Below are 15,157 nucleotides of genomic sequence, written 5' to 3' on the forward strand. Positions count from 1 at the left end.
CCCAGCAGTGCTATTGCTGGATCATAGGAGAGTTCTATGGATAGTTTTTTGAGGAACCTCCACACTGTTTTCCAGAGCGGCTACACCAGTTTATGTTCCCACCAACAGTGTAGGAGGGTGCCCATTTCTCCACACCCTCGCCAGCATCTACAGTCTCTTGATTTGTTCATTTTAGCCACTCTGACCAGTGTGAGGTGGCATCTCAGTGTGGTTTTGATTTGTATTTCCCTGATGCTGAGTGACGCTGAGCATTGTTTCGTGTGCCTGTTGGCCATCTGGATGGGACTCGTTTTTCAATACTACCATTGAAACTGGGAACTACAGCTGTTGGGTATTCTTGTAAGTCACAAGAAAAAAGATCTATACAAAAAGATTGACCTACCAACATGGGCATTCTAAAGGATAATGAGCTACCAGTGAAGATATTCTGAATTTAGGGTCATACTATTACTCCTCTGATGAAACTAACCAACTGGACAGCTTTAAATAAAGCGATGTTCTCCTGTTGATTAGACAGCCCTTCATGTCCTTATTTAGACAATCATATTTGAGGAAAAACAAAACACTGGGATCTCAAAACATAATCTTCACGCACAGAAGTGGGATGGGGTCTTCTCTACATTGATGTCTACCTGGCCATCCTGAGAATCACTGGAAACCAGGAAGCTGAGGACAGCTCTCCTGCTGAAGAACCCTCACCACTACAGCCAATTCTAAGGACTGGAAAGTAGATGATATTTGACCATAAAACTGTACTGTGGTACCCGTTCTTTCTCTGGATATGTACATGTACACACACACACACACACACACATCTACATACATACATACACATACACCGGAACAGTCTTGCTAACCAATGGATAACAGTAAACTCTACATTACCCATGTCAAAAGTCACCTAATGTGTGTTGCCTACAAAAGTTCTTAGAAACTGAAACTGATGGGGGTGCCTGGGTGGCTCAGTTGGTTAAGTGCCTGACATCTGCTCAGGTGATGAACTCACAGTTCATGGGTTTGAGCCCTGCGTCGGGCTCTGTGCTGAAAGCTAGCACGGAGCCTGGAGCCTGTCTTCAGATTCTGTGTCTGCCTATCTCGCTGATCCTCCCCTGCTCATGCTGTGTCTCTCTCAAAAATAAAATAAACCATTAAAATAAATTTTTTAAGAGTCTCATAAAAAAAAAAAAGAAAGAAATTGAAACTGATGAACAGGTAATTTCTGGTACACAGGATACACATTTTCAAAGACAAAATTCACAAAAATGAACACTACAAGTCACCCCATGCTAACCTGTCTGGCACCGGTCAACTATTAAACATACGAAACAGCACAATTTCTTTAACTGAGCTTCTGTAGATCAGTCATACTGGAAAAAGAGACACAACTTTGCAAATACTTTGTGAATATTTATATTACATTGTTGTGCTCATTTAACTTGTTTCCTCTCTCAGAATGCCAAAACAAAATCATCCCGAGGAAACTCAAAACTGGTTTGCACTTGCCACTTAATTTACTCCAAAATAATACAGCCTTATTAGCAGTTGTAGGTGGAGAACCAGCTAGTGTTACAATCTCTTAATAAAGGAAGCAAAGGCTCGCTGTCTTGCATTGCAATGATACAGCCTACAAGAAAATGCTTTAAGAATGGTGCTGGCGATTAACCAAAATATTCTATAATAAAAATGTTAAAAGATTTCACCTTACCTGAGGGCTCCGATTTATCTGTGGCTACATAAATTATAGAAAGATGATCTAACAAATCTTGTGTGTTTTCTTCAAACTCTTTTGAGGAGTTTTCCATGGTTACAATTATGCTCATTTGTAGCCGTAAAACATCGTCAGATTCCATATAACAATTCTGAGATTGGAGGGGTAGAAAAAATAGAAAAACTCAAAATAAAATCACCACTTTGTGATTTCAAATATTAGAAAAAGAAAAGCACTTATGGTAAGGGCATGTGTATTTCTGAAAACAGAATGCATCATGTTATTTTTGATTTCCAAGCCAAGAGGCAAGAAAGGAAGGAGGAGAATGGGAAATATTTTAATTTTACCTTTAATTGCTGACACACTTCATTACGTAAACTGCATTCCAGTTGTACTTGCAAGAGGCTAGTATTAGTGGTTTCCGCCTAAAAGAAAAAAGGGGAGGAAAAAAAACTTAAAAAGAGGCAAAGAGTTCAATATTGTATTCATAGTAAACAATTCATCATTTATTCAGAAGATTCATTCACTTAATAAATATTTGAGTATCTGCTAAACGCTGGTTACTATCCTAGTAGCTGGAAATAAACACGGAGGAGACAGAAAAGCCTGTCACCATGCTCACATTCTAATGTGAAGTCATAAGCTCTCCCTTGGGCAACATGAAAATTCCTATTATGGAAATAAGAAGATAAATATGTTCTAAATATACACAGAACACTGTAGTTTGGCATTTCTTATACTTTCTGAACATTCTGTTTCAACACAGGACTCTTATTTCAAAGTAGGTTCACCCAACAATAGCCAATTAACTGTTCTTCTGTCTGCCTTCCATTAACAGAAAGGTGGTAGAAGCTGTGACAAAACAGTAAGAGAGGCCTAACACTGCACTGGCTATCATTATCATTTGCAATATGTGCAAGAGCTATGCATGGAAGAGACCAAAATAAAAGAATGAAAAATTTCATCACGTTCAAAGATCTCGACGGCCACATGGAATGATAACTGACATATCTTTAAGATAAGGAAACACACACTCCATTTCAGGAATACAGCCATTCCAGGGGGAGGGAGGGGCTGCAGACAGCACACAGGGAAGTCAGGTAGTGCACCGCGTAAATCCAAAACTCAGCAGCTGAGACAGCTCCTCTTTTGTTTGGCTTGATGCGTCTGGCATAGTGATTATAAAATAAAAAGGCACTCGGCTTTGCAGACACAGTCACAGAAAATCTCAGTGAGGTACAAAGGCATTCCCCAAATCCTTGGCAGACTTAATTGTGGGTAAGCATTTAGTCACTCCAGGAAGACTTAGTATTAAGTAGAACCACCACGATTGTGTTTAATTTATTAGATCTATTAAGAACTACCTAAGTACATTATATTTAAAACACATTTTTTAATACTATAATTGCCATTCAGCAATTAAAGTACCAAAAAAGGAATAAGATATAATACATTTTAAAATGCAGTAAAGATAGTTAAGAAGTGTAATCAAGATGGGGTGCCTGGGTGGATCAGTCAGTTAAAGTTCCAACTTGGGCTCAGGTCATGGTCTCAGGTCATGATCTCACATGGTCGCAGGTCATGATCTCATGGTTTGTGAGTTCGAGATCCTCATCAGACTCATTGCTGTCAGCACGGAACCCACTTTGGATCCTGTTTCCCTCTCTCTACCCCCTTCCACCTTTCCCTTCTTCCCTGCTCATGTTCTCTCTCTCTCTCTTTCAAATAGACATTTAAAAAAATCTTTAAAGAAGCTTAACCAAGCTTGAAATAGGACCAAAGTTACCAAAGACTCTTTTAAAAAGCAACTGCTAGTTGGGGTGCTGGTGGTTCAGCTGGTTAAGCATCACCATGTAGCTCAGGTCACGATCTCACAGTTCGTTAATTCAAGCCTCTCATCGGGCTCTGTGGTAACAGCTCAGAGCCTGGAGCCTGCTTTGGATTCTTTGTCTCCCTCTCTCTTTGCCCTTCCCCTGCTCATGCTCACTCCCTCTCTCTCTGTCTCTCTCTCTCTCTCTCAATAAAACATCAAAAAATTTTTAATTAAAAAAATAAAAAGCAACTGCTATATATGCTAGACTTAACAGAAAAGTACCATTTGTAAATGGAACCTAAAATCTTAAGGAAGAATTCGATTTCCGAATTGGTCTTTCTGGAAACAAGTCCCACTATATCACAGACATAAAAAGAAAAGGCCCACTACTCTCTGAAATTGCTTTAACCCAAGTTATAAATGACCTCCTCACATCCAAATCCAATAGACACTTCCCATTATGCTTAACATTTCTGCCAATTTAACCCCATTAACCACTTGTGTTTTTCTTGGTTCTTCTCTTTCCTCTTTGGCTCCTCCTTTGTGGCTCTTCCCCCTCTCCTCTCAAGATGTTAGAGTTATTCAGGATTCAGTCTCCTGCCCTCTTCGCTCTCTCTTTAGGGAAGCTCTGTGACACACTGAAGCTGCCTCCACTTCTCTCTCCACACCCGAATGCTCACGCTTGCCAAGACAGCTACGCCTGGTGTGCGCGTCGTCCTGGAATGACTATCCATATAGTTATTTAAGCCAAAAACCTGCAAACCAACTTCGGCTTCTCACTTACTCTTCTCAAACAAACCCAGAACCAAGTAATTCTGATCACACCTTCTCGGGAACCCTTGAATCCATTCACCTTCCTTCATTCCTACACCCTGAGATTGGGGGTCAGCAAACTATGCCCATGGGCCAAATCCAGCCCACGGCCTGTGTTTATAAATAAAATTTTGTTGGAACACAGCCATGCTCATTCCTTTGCATCTTGTGTAAGGCTGCTTTCATGCTATACCTGCAGAGATGACTACTTGCAACAGAGATCGCCTGGCCTGGAAAGTCAAAATATACTCTCTGAGTCTTTACAGAAGAAGTTGAGCGATGCTTGCCCTAGTGGGAGAGAGAAGGAGAGAGAGGGAGAGAGACAGGTAGGCTAGTCTCCCTGTGTCCACCTCTGTCCTCTCCATTCCAATCTCCACACTGCATCAAAAGTGAGTTTACAAATATGCAAATCAGGTGATGCCACTAGCTGCTTAAAACCCTTCAAGGACCGAATCCTTTACTGTGGCTTCCACATTCAGGTACCTGCCTAGTCTTCAGCCACCTCCGTATTTAGGCTCCAGCCTCCCTGGTCTACTTTCTGCTCCATTTTGCCTTCAACCTCTAAATGCACCGTTCTGCTGTGAACTCACATCTCCAATCCACCCTCCCTCTACCTAGCTAACCCTAATTCATCCTCACGTCCAGCTTACACATCCGCTTCACAAAGGTTTTCCCTGCCCCCATTGCTGGGGTTAAGTGCCCGCTACTCACACCCACAGCACCTTTTCCCTGACTTTCCTTAACACTCATTATAACGTAACAACTTGCTCAAGGTCTGTCTTCCCCCAGAAGATTGTGAGCCCCCTGCCTGATGCTGTTACCTCAATGCCTACCACTTGATGGGCATTCAGTATGCAATCAGTGAGTGAGAAGAAATGGGCACACAGTCACAGATGATTGCTGTAAAAAGGAAAGCTTGAATAAAATAAACTAAAAATAGTAACAGTGGCTCTAAAATAAAATATAACGCCTGCCACTTGACATGTACGTATGCTCTAAAACTCCCAACAAAAAAAAGTTGAAAGAAAAACCCGTATCAATAGTTAACGTTTTTTGAAAATTTATAGCAATTTAACTGTAGGTCTTAACCTGACAAGGCAATTCACTTCCCTAAAATAGGTCTTCAAATGTTGAGATGCTACAAGATCAAAATTTTAATTTTTTAATGTTTATTTGTTTGCTTTGAGCAAGTATGTGTGTGAGAGAGGGGGACAAAGAGAGGGAGACAGAGGCTGTCAGCACCAAGCCTGATGCGGGGCTCGAACCCACGAACCATGAGATCATGACCCGAACTGAAGTCGGACGCCTGGCTGACTGAGCCACCCAGGCGCCCCCAAAATTATGATTTTTGAACACGATTAACACTCTTAACTTGCACAGTGATTTGATGCAATATAAAGCCTAGTATATTGTCATTCTTGGTAAGTTTCTGGATGGATGAAATTATAATTTACCATTTAAAAAAAATTTTTTAATGTTTTATTTATTTTTGATAGAGAAGAGACAGAGCATGAGAGGGGCAGGGGCAGAGAGAGAAGGAGACACAGAACCGGAAGCAGGCTCCAGGCTCTGAGCTAGCTGTCAGCACAGAGCCTGACGTGGGGCTTGAACCCACAGACGTGAGATCTGACCTGAGCCGAAGTCGGAGGCTTAACCGACTGAGTCACCCAGGCCCCCTATAATTTAACATTTTAAGTAAGATTCCTCTCTTAGCCGGAAGCCTAACAAGAATAAACTACTGTATTATTTCATTTGTCGCAGAACATATTTCAGTATCCCCACAAGGGGGTGTCCTTCACCTCCACACTGTCCTGAGAGCGCCAGGTTTTCTCAAAGAGCAATTTAAACGTTCGTGTCTTTATACAAAGAACAAAACTACTACTGCAATCTTGACTTTAAAAAGTAAACCAAAACCAAAACAGGAGCCACCTGAGGCAACCACCCACACACACACACACACACACACACACACACACGCGCGCGCGCGGGATTGAATTCTCTCTGAAAGGGCCCCAACTGAGCACACTTGTTATGACAGCGGGATATCCCCTTATCCAAGAGTGTGCCCAGCAGTTTATAAAAGGAAAACAGAAGCCTACTTCTATACTTTTCCATACCCCCCCAATTACTTTAGTAAATTAGTTCATGAATTTTACAGCTAAAAACCAAAACAATTTCTCCATATTTTCCACATGAAGTATGTGGTATTATTCCCTTTTAGAAGATGAGGGGAAATGTGGTTTGGAGGGGTTAAGTGACTTATCAAAGGTTCTAACAGTAGCTAATGGAAAACCAGGGGAAAAAATAACAGGTCCTTTAACACAAGTCAGTTTTTTCTAAGTAGATCAGAACAGACCAAGTCTACTCCTAAATATAAGAACCAAAAAGTTCTTCACCATGGAAACAATTATTAGAATACCATTCCAAGAGGTAATTCAACAGCCAAGAAAATAGCCACCAGGGCGCCTGGGTGGCTTAGTTAAGCAACTCACTCTTGGTTTTGGCTCAGGTCATGGTCTCACAGTTCATGAGGAGTCCTGCATTGGGCTCTGTGCTGACAGCAAGGAGCTTGCTTGGGCTTGTCTCTCTCCCTCGCTCTATGTCTCTCCCACTCTCCCTCTTGCCTGGTCTCTCAAAAATAAATAAACTTTAAAAAAGAAAAGAAAATAGCAGTGTTTAAAAAAAAAACAACCTTTTTTATAATGGCTTATATTCCTATGCTGTTGTGTTAGGAGTCTAGTTAACTGAATCTAAGAGAGAAAAAAATCACCTAGTTCTCTACCTGCTAAGAAATTCATCTTTGTGTATCAGGCCAGGGCACAGTGTGATTTGGGGGAATTGTGTACAAGTGGAAAGAAAATGACAGATTTCCAGTCCAGTCATTTTAGAGGATTTTAAAAAAATTTAATGTTTTATTTATTTTTGAGAGAGAGGCACAGAGTGTGGGCGGGGGAGGGGCAAAGAGAGAGGGAGACACAGAATCCAAAGCAGGCTCAGGCTCTGAGCTGTCAGCACAGAGACTGACATGGGGCTCGAACTCACAGACAGCGAGATCATGACCTGAGCTGAAGTTGGACTCCCAACTGACTAAGCCACCCAGCCCACCCTGGAGGACTTTTATTTGTAACAAGAATAAACCAATATAAACCAATATCCTAAGAAAAGCATATGAGAATCTATATTAATCCAGACAGAATGAACAAGAGCCTTGAAACTATGTAACGTTCCCAGTAATGACCACACACAAAAACCTTTCATTTAAGGAACATACCTCGTGAAATATAAAAGAATTAGATAAAACCCAATATTAGGCCCTATTTTTCTCCCCTTCCACAATTTTGAATGCTAAATCTTAAAGGTTCTTATACAGAATGCCAACATGTGTATCAGCAGAAGACAGAGTCTGGATAAGCCCTGTGACCACGCAGACAGCGGCCCACATACATGGTACTAGGTACAATACGGAAAATAGAGTCTATACAGCAAATGATTTTGCATAAAACAGGCACTTTCTTGGATCCCTTCCACACAACACCCATGCTCTATAGCCAAACTCCTAATTTAGTGTTTCCTGTGCAACAGAGAGGCTCAGCGGAGTTATTAGTCAGCACAGTATGGCTGCTTTTACCCTTAAACAGCAACTGTGCTCAACTCAACCCTCCCCACAACCACCACCCTTCTAATCCTCAGATTCTTTAACCACTGAGATAAAATTCAACTATATTGCCAGACCCACTAGCTAAAACATTTGTAAAAACCTAGGAACTTGCCGAAATTAGTTTTTCTGATTTAACGGGAGAGGATTAGAGCAGACATATAACGTTTTTTCTTATCCGCCTCTTTTTAGAAAAGGCTTTACAGTTAACTAAATTCGAGATGAAACTCCAGCCACAAAACCTAAGAGAGATCCTCTACCATGCCTAAGACTTTGTCTCCTCTTCAATAAAACAGAGCTAATGAATTCACAGCCATGTTATGGGCCCTAAATGTGATACATATGCCAATCACAGGGCATCAGTAAACCTTCAAAAGGTTACTGTTTTTACTTGCTCATTCACAACTGATGCATTAAATTAGCAAAATTCCACAATAAATAACTTAAATGCTCCTGGGAAGCATTTTTTTCCACATCAAAGTCATAAGAGGGGAAACTCCTCTTCCACACTCCTTTGGTTTCTGAGAGAAGAGGTTTTTGTTTTTGTTTTTTCTTAAATACTTCAACTTGTTTTGTCTTAGTTCACATTTGGTTCAGAACCCCCCAACAAGAGAGAAGAGTCATGTGCTGCCCACAACCTTCCAACCTCCTGAAATGTGCCAGAAACCCTGAGAGACAGACAAAAAGCAATTTGGAGAACAAGCTAACACTTAGATACTGAGACTTTTCGTTGGACCACGTGGCAGCGGCCTGTGTTGTGTGTGCAACACCTTGGCTTGTGCCCCTGGGTGGCAGACTTTGAACTGTTACGAGCTGGGCTGGCAGTCTCAGGAGAGCCTTGTGGGATTTTCACCTTGGTAGGTCATGGAGCATACGGTGGCTTGACCCCAAGGCAAGCAGCTATTTTTATACGACTCATGCTGCTGGGCCTTAAGCAAACGGCAAGTGAGTCCTGAAGGCCTGACCCAGGCCTTGAACCTGGGCCCAGGCTTAGCAAAAGTTCAGCCTTTGTGATGCAGGCTGTAGTCTGACCTTGAGCAATGTGGGCATGGTTTCTACCTAAATAGGCACAGCCCTGGCAAAGATTAGCCATAGCTCCGAAAGAAAAGGTGCTGCGGTGGGAAACAGTATGGAGGTTCCTCAAAAAACTGAACATGTATTTACTGTATGATCCACCAATTCTACTTCTAGGTACATACCCAAAAGTGATAGGAGGGAATCAAATAGGTATTTGTACACCCAAATTCACAGCAGCATTATATACAGTGGTCAAAAGTGGAAGCAACCACAAATCCATTGATGGATGGATGAACAAATAAAACATGGCACTGCCATGCAATGGAATACTGTTCTGTCTTAAAAGGGAGGGAAGTTCTGGGACATACACTACAATATGGATGAACCCGAAAATGTTATAACAAAGTGAAACAAGTCAGACACTAAAAGGCAAATATTCTGTGATTCCCTTTATATGAAGGAGGCTAGAATAGAGGCAGAAAGAATAATGGGAATCAGAGGCTGAGAGAAGAGGTTAATGGGTAGTTACTATGCAGTGGGTTGTAAGACTTTCTGTTTGGGATGATGAAAACATTCTGGACATGGATGGTGGTAATGGCTGCACAAGATGTGAATGTGCTGAACGCTACTCAATCGTACACTTACAATGGTAGCTAGTGGTGTGCACACTCTACCACTAGGAAAGGAAAGGAAAAGAAAAGGGAGAAGAAAAAAGAAAAGGAAAAGATATGCCAGTCAGGGCTCTCTCTCCTCAAAAGAGAGCTTCTAGAACACCATCTGCTTTTATAACCAGATCTTGAAGAAACTGTTGGGTCCAACTCCAGGCAGGCAGTACAGACAGGTTGTTCTGAATGTGTTCCATTTTTATGTATTATCTTCATAGCTAAGAGCTGGAACTATGAAAGAGTCTAGTTTAAATACATGTGGGCTGGTCCACAGACCAAAAGTTTCTCCTCAACTCACTGGCTCTAGATTTATTAATCATCTAAATGCTAACTGCTGTTTTAGAATTTCAACATCCAAACTGACAGACATACAGATGGGTGGCAGATTTTATACATAAAGAAGCAACAAGGAGGGGTGCCTGAGCACTCAGTTGGTTAAGCGTCTGACTCTTGATTTTAGCTCAAGTCAGGATCTCCTGGCTCCTGGGTTCGAGCCCCACATCAAGCTCTGCACTGACAGTGTGGAGCCTGCTTGGGATTCCCTGTCTCCCCCTCTCTCTGCCTCTCTCACATTCTCTCTCTCTCAAAAATAAACTAAAAAAAAAAAAAAAAGAAGCAACAAGGGCATTCTTATTAAGGACCTATGCTCTCATCTTGGGTTGAGTCAGAGAAGCAATTTGACAGAATTACTGCATGCACAAAGAAGGCAACCACTAAAGTCTGTCCTTGAAACAGTCTGGTTCACTCTGGAATTCAAAGAGGTTAGGGAAACATCGTTTAGTCTTCCTATCAGAGCAAGATGAACAAAAAATAAAACAGAAGAAACAGATTAATGAAGCAAGAGGAAGACAGGGCTCCCCTTAAAAAACAACCAGAGAGAACTTGAATTAGAAATGAGACCTTGAAGGTACAGCTCAACAGACATACAGAGAGATGGAGATAGCCTGGTATCTAACTGAAATGAGGGAGACAGATCTTTGTGCTTACTGGAGCTTAAAAATACATCAATGAAAGAAGAAAAGCAAGATCACAGCAGACTGGAATCGTTCCCCACAAAGGAACTAGGATTTGGTTATAAGAAATATGGAGAAATGCACTTCAAAAGCCAGAATCAGAATCCATAGTAAGAACACTGAGGACTGGAAACAGCTATACCCAGGGGTACATGGACCTGGACAGGTTCATGGGCGGTGAGGGCAGAGGGAGGATTTTCATAGCAGAATGCCCAGAGCATTATTAGGTGAAGACACAGTAACTGCCCCTGCCCTGGGGGAACATGTTTGAGAAGTTTATAGAAGTAGGACTTAGTCTAAGAGAAGGCACAGCAAAAAGAGGAAACTCATTAAACAGGAAGCAGGCAAGACTACCTGGTTAGACTGACTCAAGACTCAAGACAGACTGACCCCCGCCTGATTTAGGTGTTGGTCTGATAGAAGAATATCTCCATGGAAGACCAATGAAGGGAAGAGAAGATTTGTTTGGACAACAGATGCTTTCAGCAGACCCAGAACTTACTGATTTTATCTCTCTTCCTTCAGGAGAACTCACAAGAAAATATCTAGAGAAACATCAAAAGAAAAAAAAAAAAACCTCTAGATCTAAAAGTGAAAGAAAAAGGAAAAGGAATGAACCAATTCCAGAAAACAGTAGCAACTTTGCAGGTGTCAGAGAAAGAGAGCAGTAAAAGCAGCTGGTTAAATGGCTAGGAGCCTTCCTGAGAGCAAGAGAGGATAGGAAAAGCATATCCTAGAGGCAGAGCTCCCAAGTACAGAGAAAGACGGGGCGCACTCACAACCTGGAAGCTGTGGGGAGTGGCTCACGGCCAACGTCCTGTCTCCACGAGGCCCTAAGCTTCCCAAATGTCAACAGCAGCTCCCCTCCAAGAATCTGAAAACAATGCTCCACTTGATATAGGTGGGGCTAAAAGGGAAAAGTCTCCTCTAAGTAGGTCCCAGAAGCCTCAGTGAGTCCGCAGAAGAGGCCATGGAAACTACTGTGTACACAGACCTCAACGTCCTGTCCCGGCACCGTAGACACTCCGTCCCTCACAGGTGTCCACGCCAGGCAGCGCCGGAGTGCCAGAAACAAGGACTCCCCGCAGAAAGGAGAACAAAGACACACCTGTGACTGGGCTGCCACCACTGACAAGTTCCAACTCTGAGGGAAGACCAGAGCGCCTCAGAAGCTACTTCCTGAGACAGGAACACACAGGCTGCCGGGTTAGCCTCCTGACAAGCAATCTCTCCCCACTGAGCTTAAATGCAAGGTCAAAACAACTAGCATAAACTAGAGCCAAAACCAAGGTGAGGCTCTCCATCAGCCATCCCTCCTTTTGGCAAAAATGAAGTACTGGGAACAATTCTGCTTAGAGTTGGTCCTTTGAGGGCTGAGACGGGAGGCACGTTTTCCAAATCCAGTAGATGTAAGGTTGATAATCATGATATTTTTTCCAAATCCAGTAGATGTAAGGTTGATAATCATGATATTTTTGTGTGTCTTAAGATTCTAGACTCAAGCAAGGCTCAAGAGAGATCTGATTTTTTTTTTTTAATATTTTTTTAGTCTACCCAATGTAGGGCTTGAACTCACAACCCCAAAATCAAGAGTCGCATGCTCTACGGACTGAGCCAGTCAGGCGCCCCAAAAGACTTAATACTTATACTTAATTAATATAACTTATGAACCCCAGGGAAGCTGCACACGTCCTAGCGATAGCAAGCCCCAGCTGCACACAGGCATGGACAACGTCTCAGGCAAAGACCAAAAGAATAAGAAACTGGGATAGGGCTTCAAATTCTTTTAATGTTAACTCACAAGCCAAGATAACTTGATACGGGACTATAGCCTTGAACTTTAACATCTTGCCAGAGGACTGAATCTCTACTCTGAACTTAAAAAATTTCCAAGAGTTTCACAATAGGAGAGGGTTTATATTCAAAAGTTTGTTTTTACAGTTAAGTGATGAATGCATTTTAGTTAGGGGCCAGGTACCAGTTCTAAGCAGTTTATATGCATGAATTTAGTCAATAGCTTCAGCAATCCTATAAAGTAGTACTATTGTTATTTATCTTACAGATAAACTGAGGCACAAAGAGGTGAGATAATTTGGCCAAGGTCACTCAGACATGACCAAGATTTTTACCCAAGTGGTCTGGTTTTAGAATTCACTTTCTTATTCACTCTACCATGCATCTCTATGATTGGGGCATCCTTTACGGCTGGTATTTTTTTTTTATTGGAGTAGCTTTACTCTGTTAGTTGATCCCACTGCAAAAGCTCTGATAAGCTGGATTGGATATCATACTTGAAGAGAATTTGGAATGGGAAACAGATAGGGACATGAACTTTCAACCCTGACTCTATAGTGTGGCTTTGGAACAGATTATTCATGAATTATTCTAATCTACCTCAGAGCTTTCTAAGGGCAAACCTGACTATGCTCTCCACCAATCTGAGGAGGATCAATGAGGGTTGGGGTCTCATCAGAGGAGGAATAAGCTAAGGAAAGTGGGGACACGGTTGCCAGAAGTCTGCTGATCTACTTGCAGGGGGATGGGGGACCCAGGCTTAATAAAAGGCAAGCCCAATGAGTCAAGGGTATAAAAACTGAGGAATGTTACAAGGAAAGGATTCTCTTTCCCTAAATTCACTTGTCCTTTGGCCCCGGGTCTTCCTCTCCCCTTGAAGGCAGGGGAGAGTTGCTTGTCAGTGGGCCACAGACCATGATGCTGTGGTGTAGACAGTGCAGAGAAGGGTAGGGGCTCACAGAGGCGCTGCTCTCTTTCTCTCTACTCTGAAGAAGGGTGTCTGTCCTTCAGACCCAAACTCCCCTTCTGATGTGCCGCTCCACAATCAACCCGAGGAGACAGGGAGATAAGTTAGTAACTGGCTCTCTGAGCTCAGCTGATACATGAGAAGGTAGTGCATAAGCAATATGAAGGTGGCACTTTGTCTCCCTGACTCCTCATTCTTATAGATACAGTAGTTCAGAACAATACAGGTATTATTTATTGGGAATCTTCAAATATCCCAACAAAAGTTTCCAGAATAATATAATGAAAGCTTGAAAGAGGTAAAAAAAAAAAAAAAAAAAAAAAGGATTCAGGTCTCACAATTTCTTAAGTAGTTGAGATTGTAATCTCTTTTTAAGATCATTTATTCAAGTATCAAACAGTTATTTACCACACCTTATGTGGCCAGATGGCCAGGTGATAAGAAAACAAATGCTGGCAGGATTCCGGCGCTTAAGGAGCTTATAATCTTAGCAAAGGAAATAATAAAAACGCAAGTTTCTAAATACTATGTTTGCCACACTAGGGATCTCTCAGAGTTTTCTGTAAGGAGTTAGTCAATTCTCCTGGAAGGCAGAAAAGAAACAACATAATAATCACGGAGTTAAAGAAGGGACCAGGAAACTATGCAAGAACACTGTTCTCCTGCCAAGACAGTAAAGATTTTAGGGAAGCAACAGGGGAAGACGGAGGGGAGGGAACTGCCTGCCCCAAAGGACGGAGGGAAGAGAAACGCACTCCCACACATGTACGTATTCCTCTCTCTAGACTTGCTCATGCGTCCTGCCTTCCTTCCACTCATCAGCCCCTCAGTCTCTGCTTCCCAAGTTCCCATCCCCTTGAATCATCCTCATTGGAATGAGATGAAAATGAGAAAAATGTACAAATTTCAGCAATTTCCTTGCTTTTTTTTTTCAATTTCCTTGCTTTTAAAAGCAATATTCAGAGGTAGGTAGGTAGGTGGAGGAAAATTAAGTAATGGCACATATTTACCTAACATCTAGTAATAGCTTTCCAGGTCTGACAGAGCCTATCATTTTTATGTAAAAACAAACAAACAAACAAACAACTTTTATCAGGCAAAGAAATGGTATTAAAGATATTATTGATTTCACAGGGATTTGTAGGAATTCTCAGCTATCACATTCAGAAGATCTGTTTCTTTCACTGAACTCATGACAGAAGCCCACCAAGAAAACAGGACAGCTACAGAGCTTAAAGAACCTTTCCCGTTTTCCATCTCCAAATCCCAGAAGAGGCTCTCGTACCTTATTTGTTAGTGAGAAATGTGGCCCCTTCTCTTCTGTCAAATTGTGGCTGAAAGAACTTTCCTTGGTTCCCTCCCTGTACTGAACTTACAGCTTCCCTTCCAGATTGCCACACATAATTGACAGGGATCAGGACCTCAGCAGGCAAGAAAGAAGAAAACAACTTGGAGCACCCTCCCCCAGCCTGGCAGGCAGCAGGCTCCACACAGGCCTGGGACGGTAGCCCCTGCCTGACACCTGTCCTGGGCAGGCAGGCACAAGGGCCTGAGGTCACCACTCCAAAAGCAAAGGCTGTGCCAATCTCTAAAGGTTAGGAACTCCTGGTCTGAAATGCATGAGCTATCACGCAGCATATCCAGAAATAATCTCTCCTTTACACGATCCAGCAACGTGATGCTGTGGTGGGAAGAGGAACCTTCATCATGGA

The 15,157-nt window shown here is 42.2% G+C and overlaps 1 protein-coding gene across 4 annotated transcripts in view; it reads right to left on the bottom strand.

The window, feature by feature from the left end:
* TMEM131L (transmembrane 131 like) overlaps positions 1–15,157 on the bottom strand; it is a 159,728-nt gene that overhangs the window by 56,461 nt on the left and 88,110 nt on the right. For all 4 annotated transcript variants that reach the window (XM_029939886.1, XM_029939876.1, XM_029939895.1 and 1 more), the window contains exons 7-8: positions 2,056–2,133; positions 1,706–1,859 (exon numbers count right to left, since the gene is read on the bottom strand). In XM_029939886.1, the coding sequence (XP_029795746.1) occupies positions 1,706–1,859; positions 2,056–2,133 (232 nt within the window). The remainder of the gene's footprint in view (positions 1–1,705; positions 1,860–2,055; positions 2,134–15,157) is intronic.

This window comes from Suricata suricatta, chromosome 1 (genome assembly GCF_006229205.1).
Source record: "Suricata suricatta isolate VVHF042 chromosome 1, meerkat_22Aug2017_6uvM2_HiC, whole genome shotgun sequence".
NCBI classification, from domain to species: domain Eukaryota; kingdom Metazoa; phylum Chordata; class Mammalia; order Carnivora; family Herpestidae; genus Suricata; species Suricata suricatta.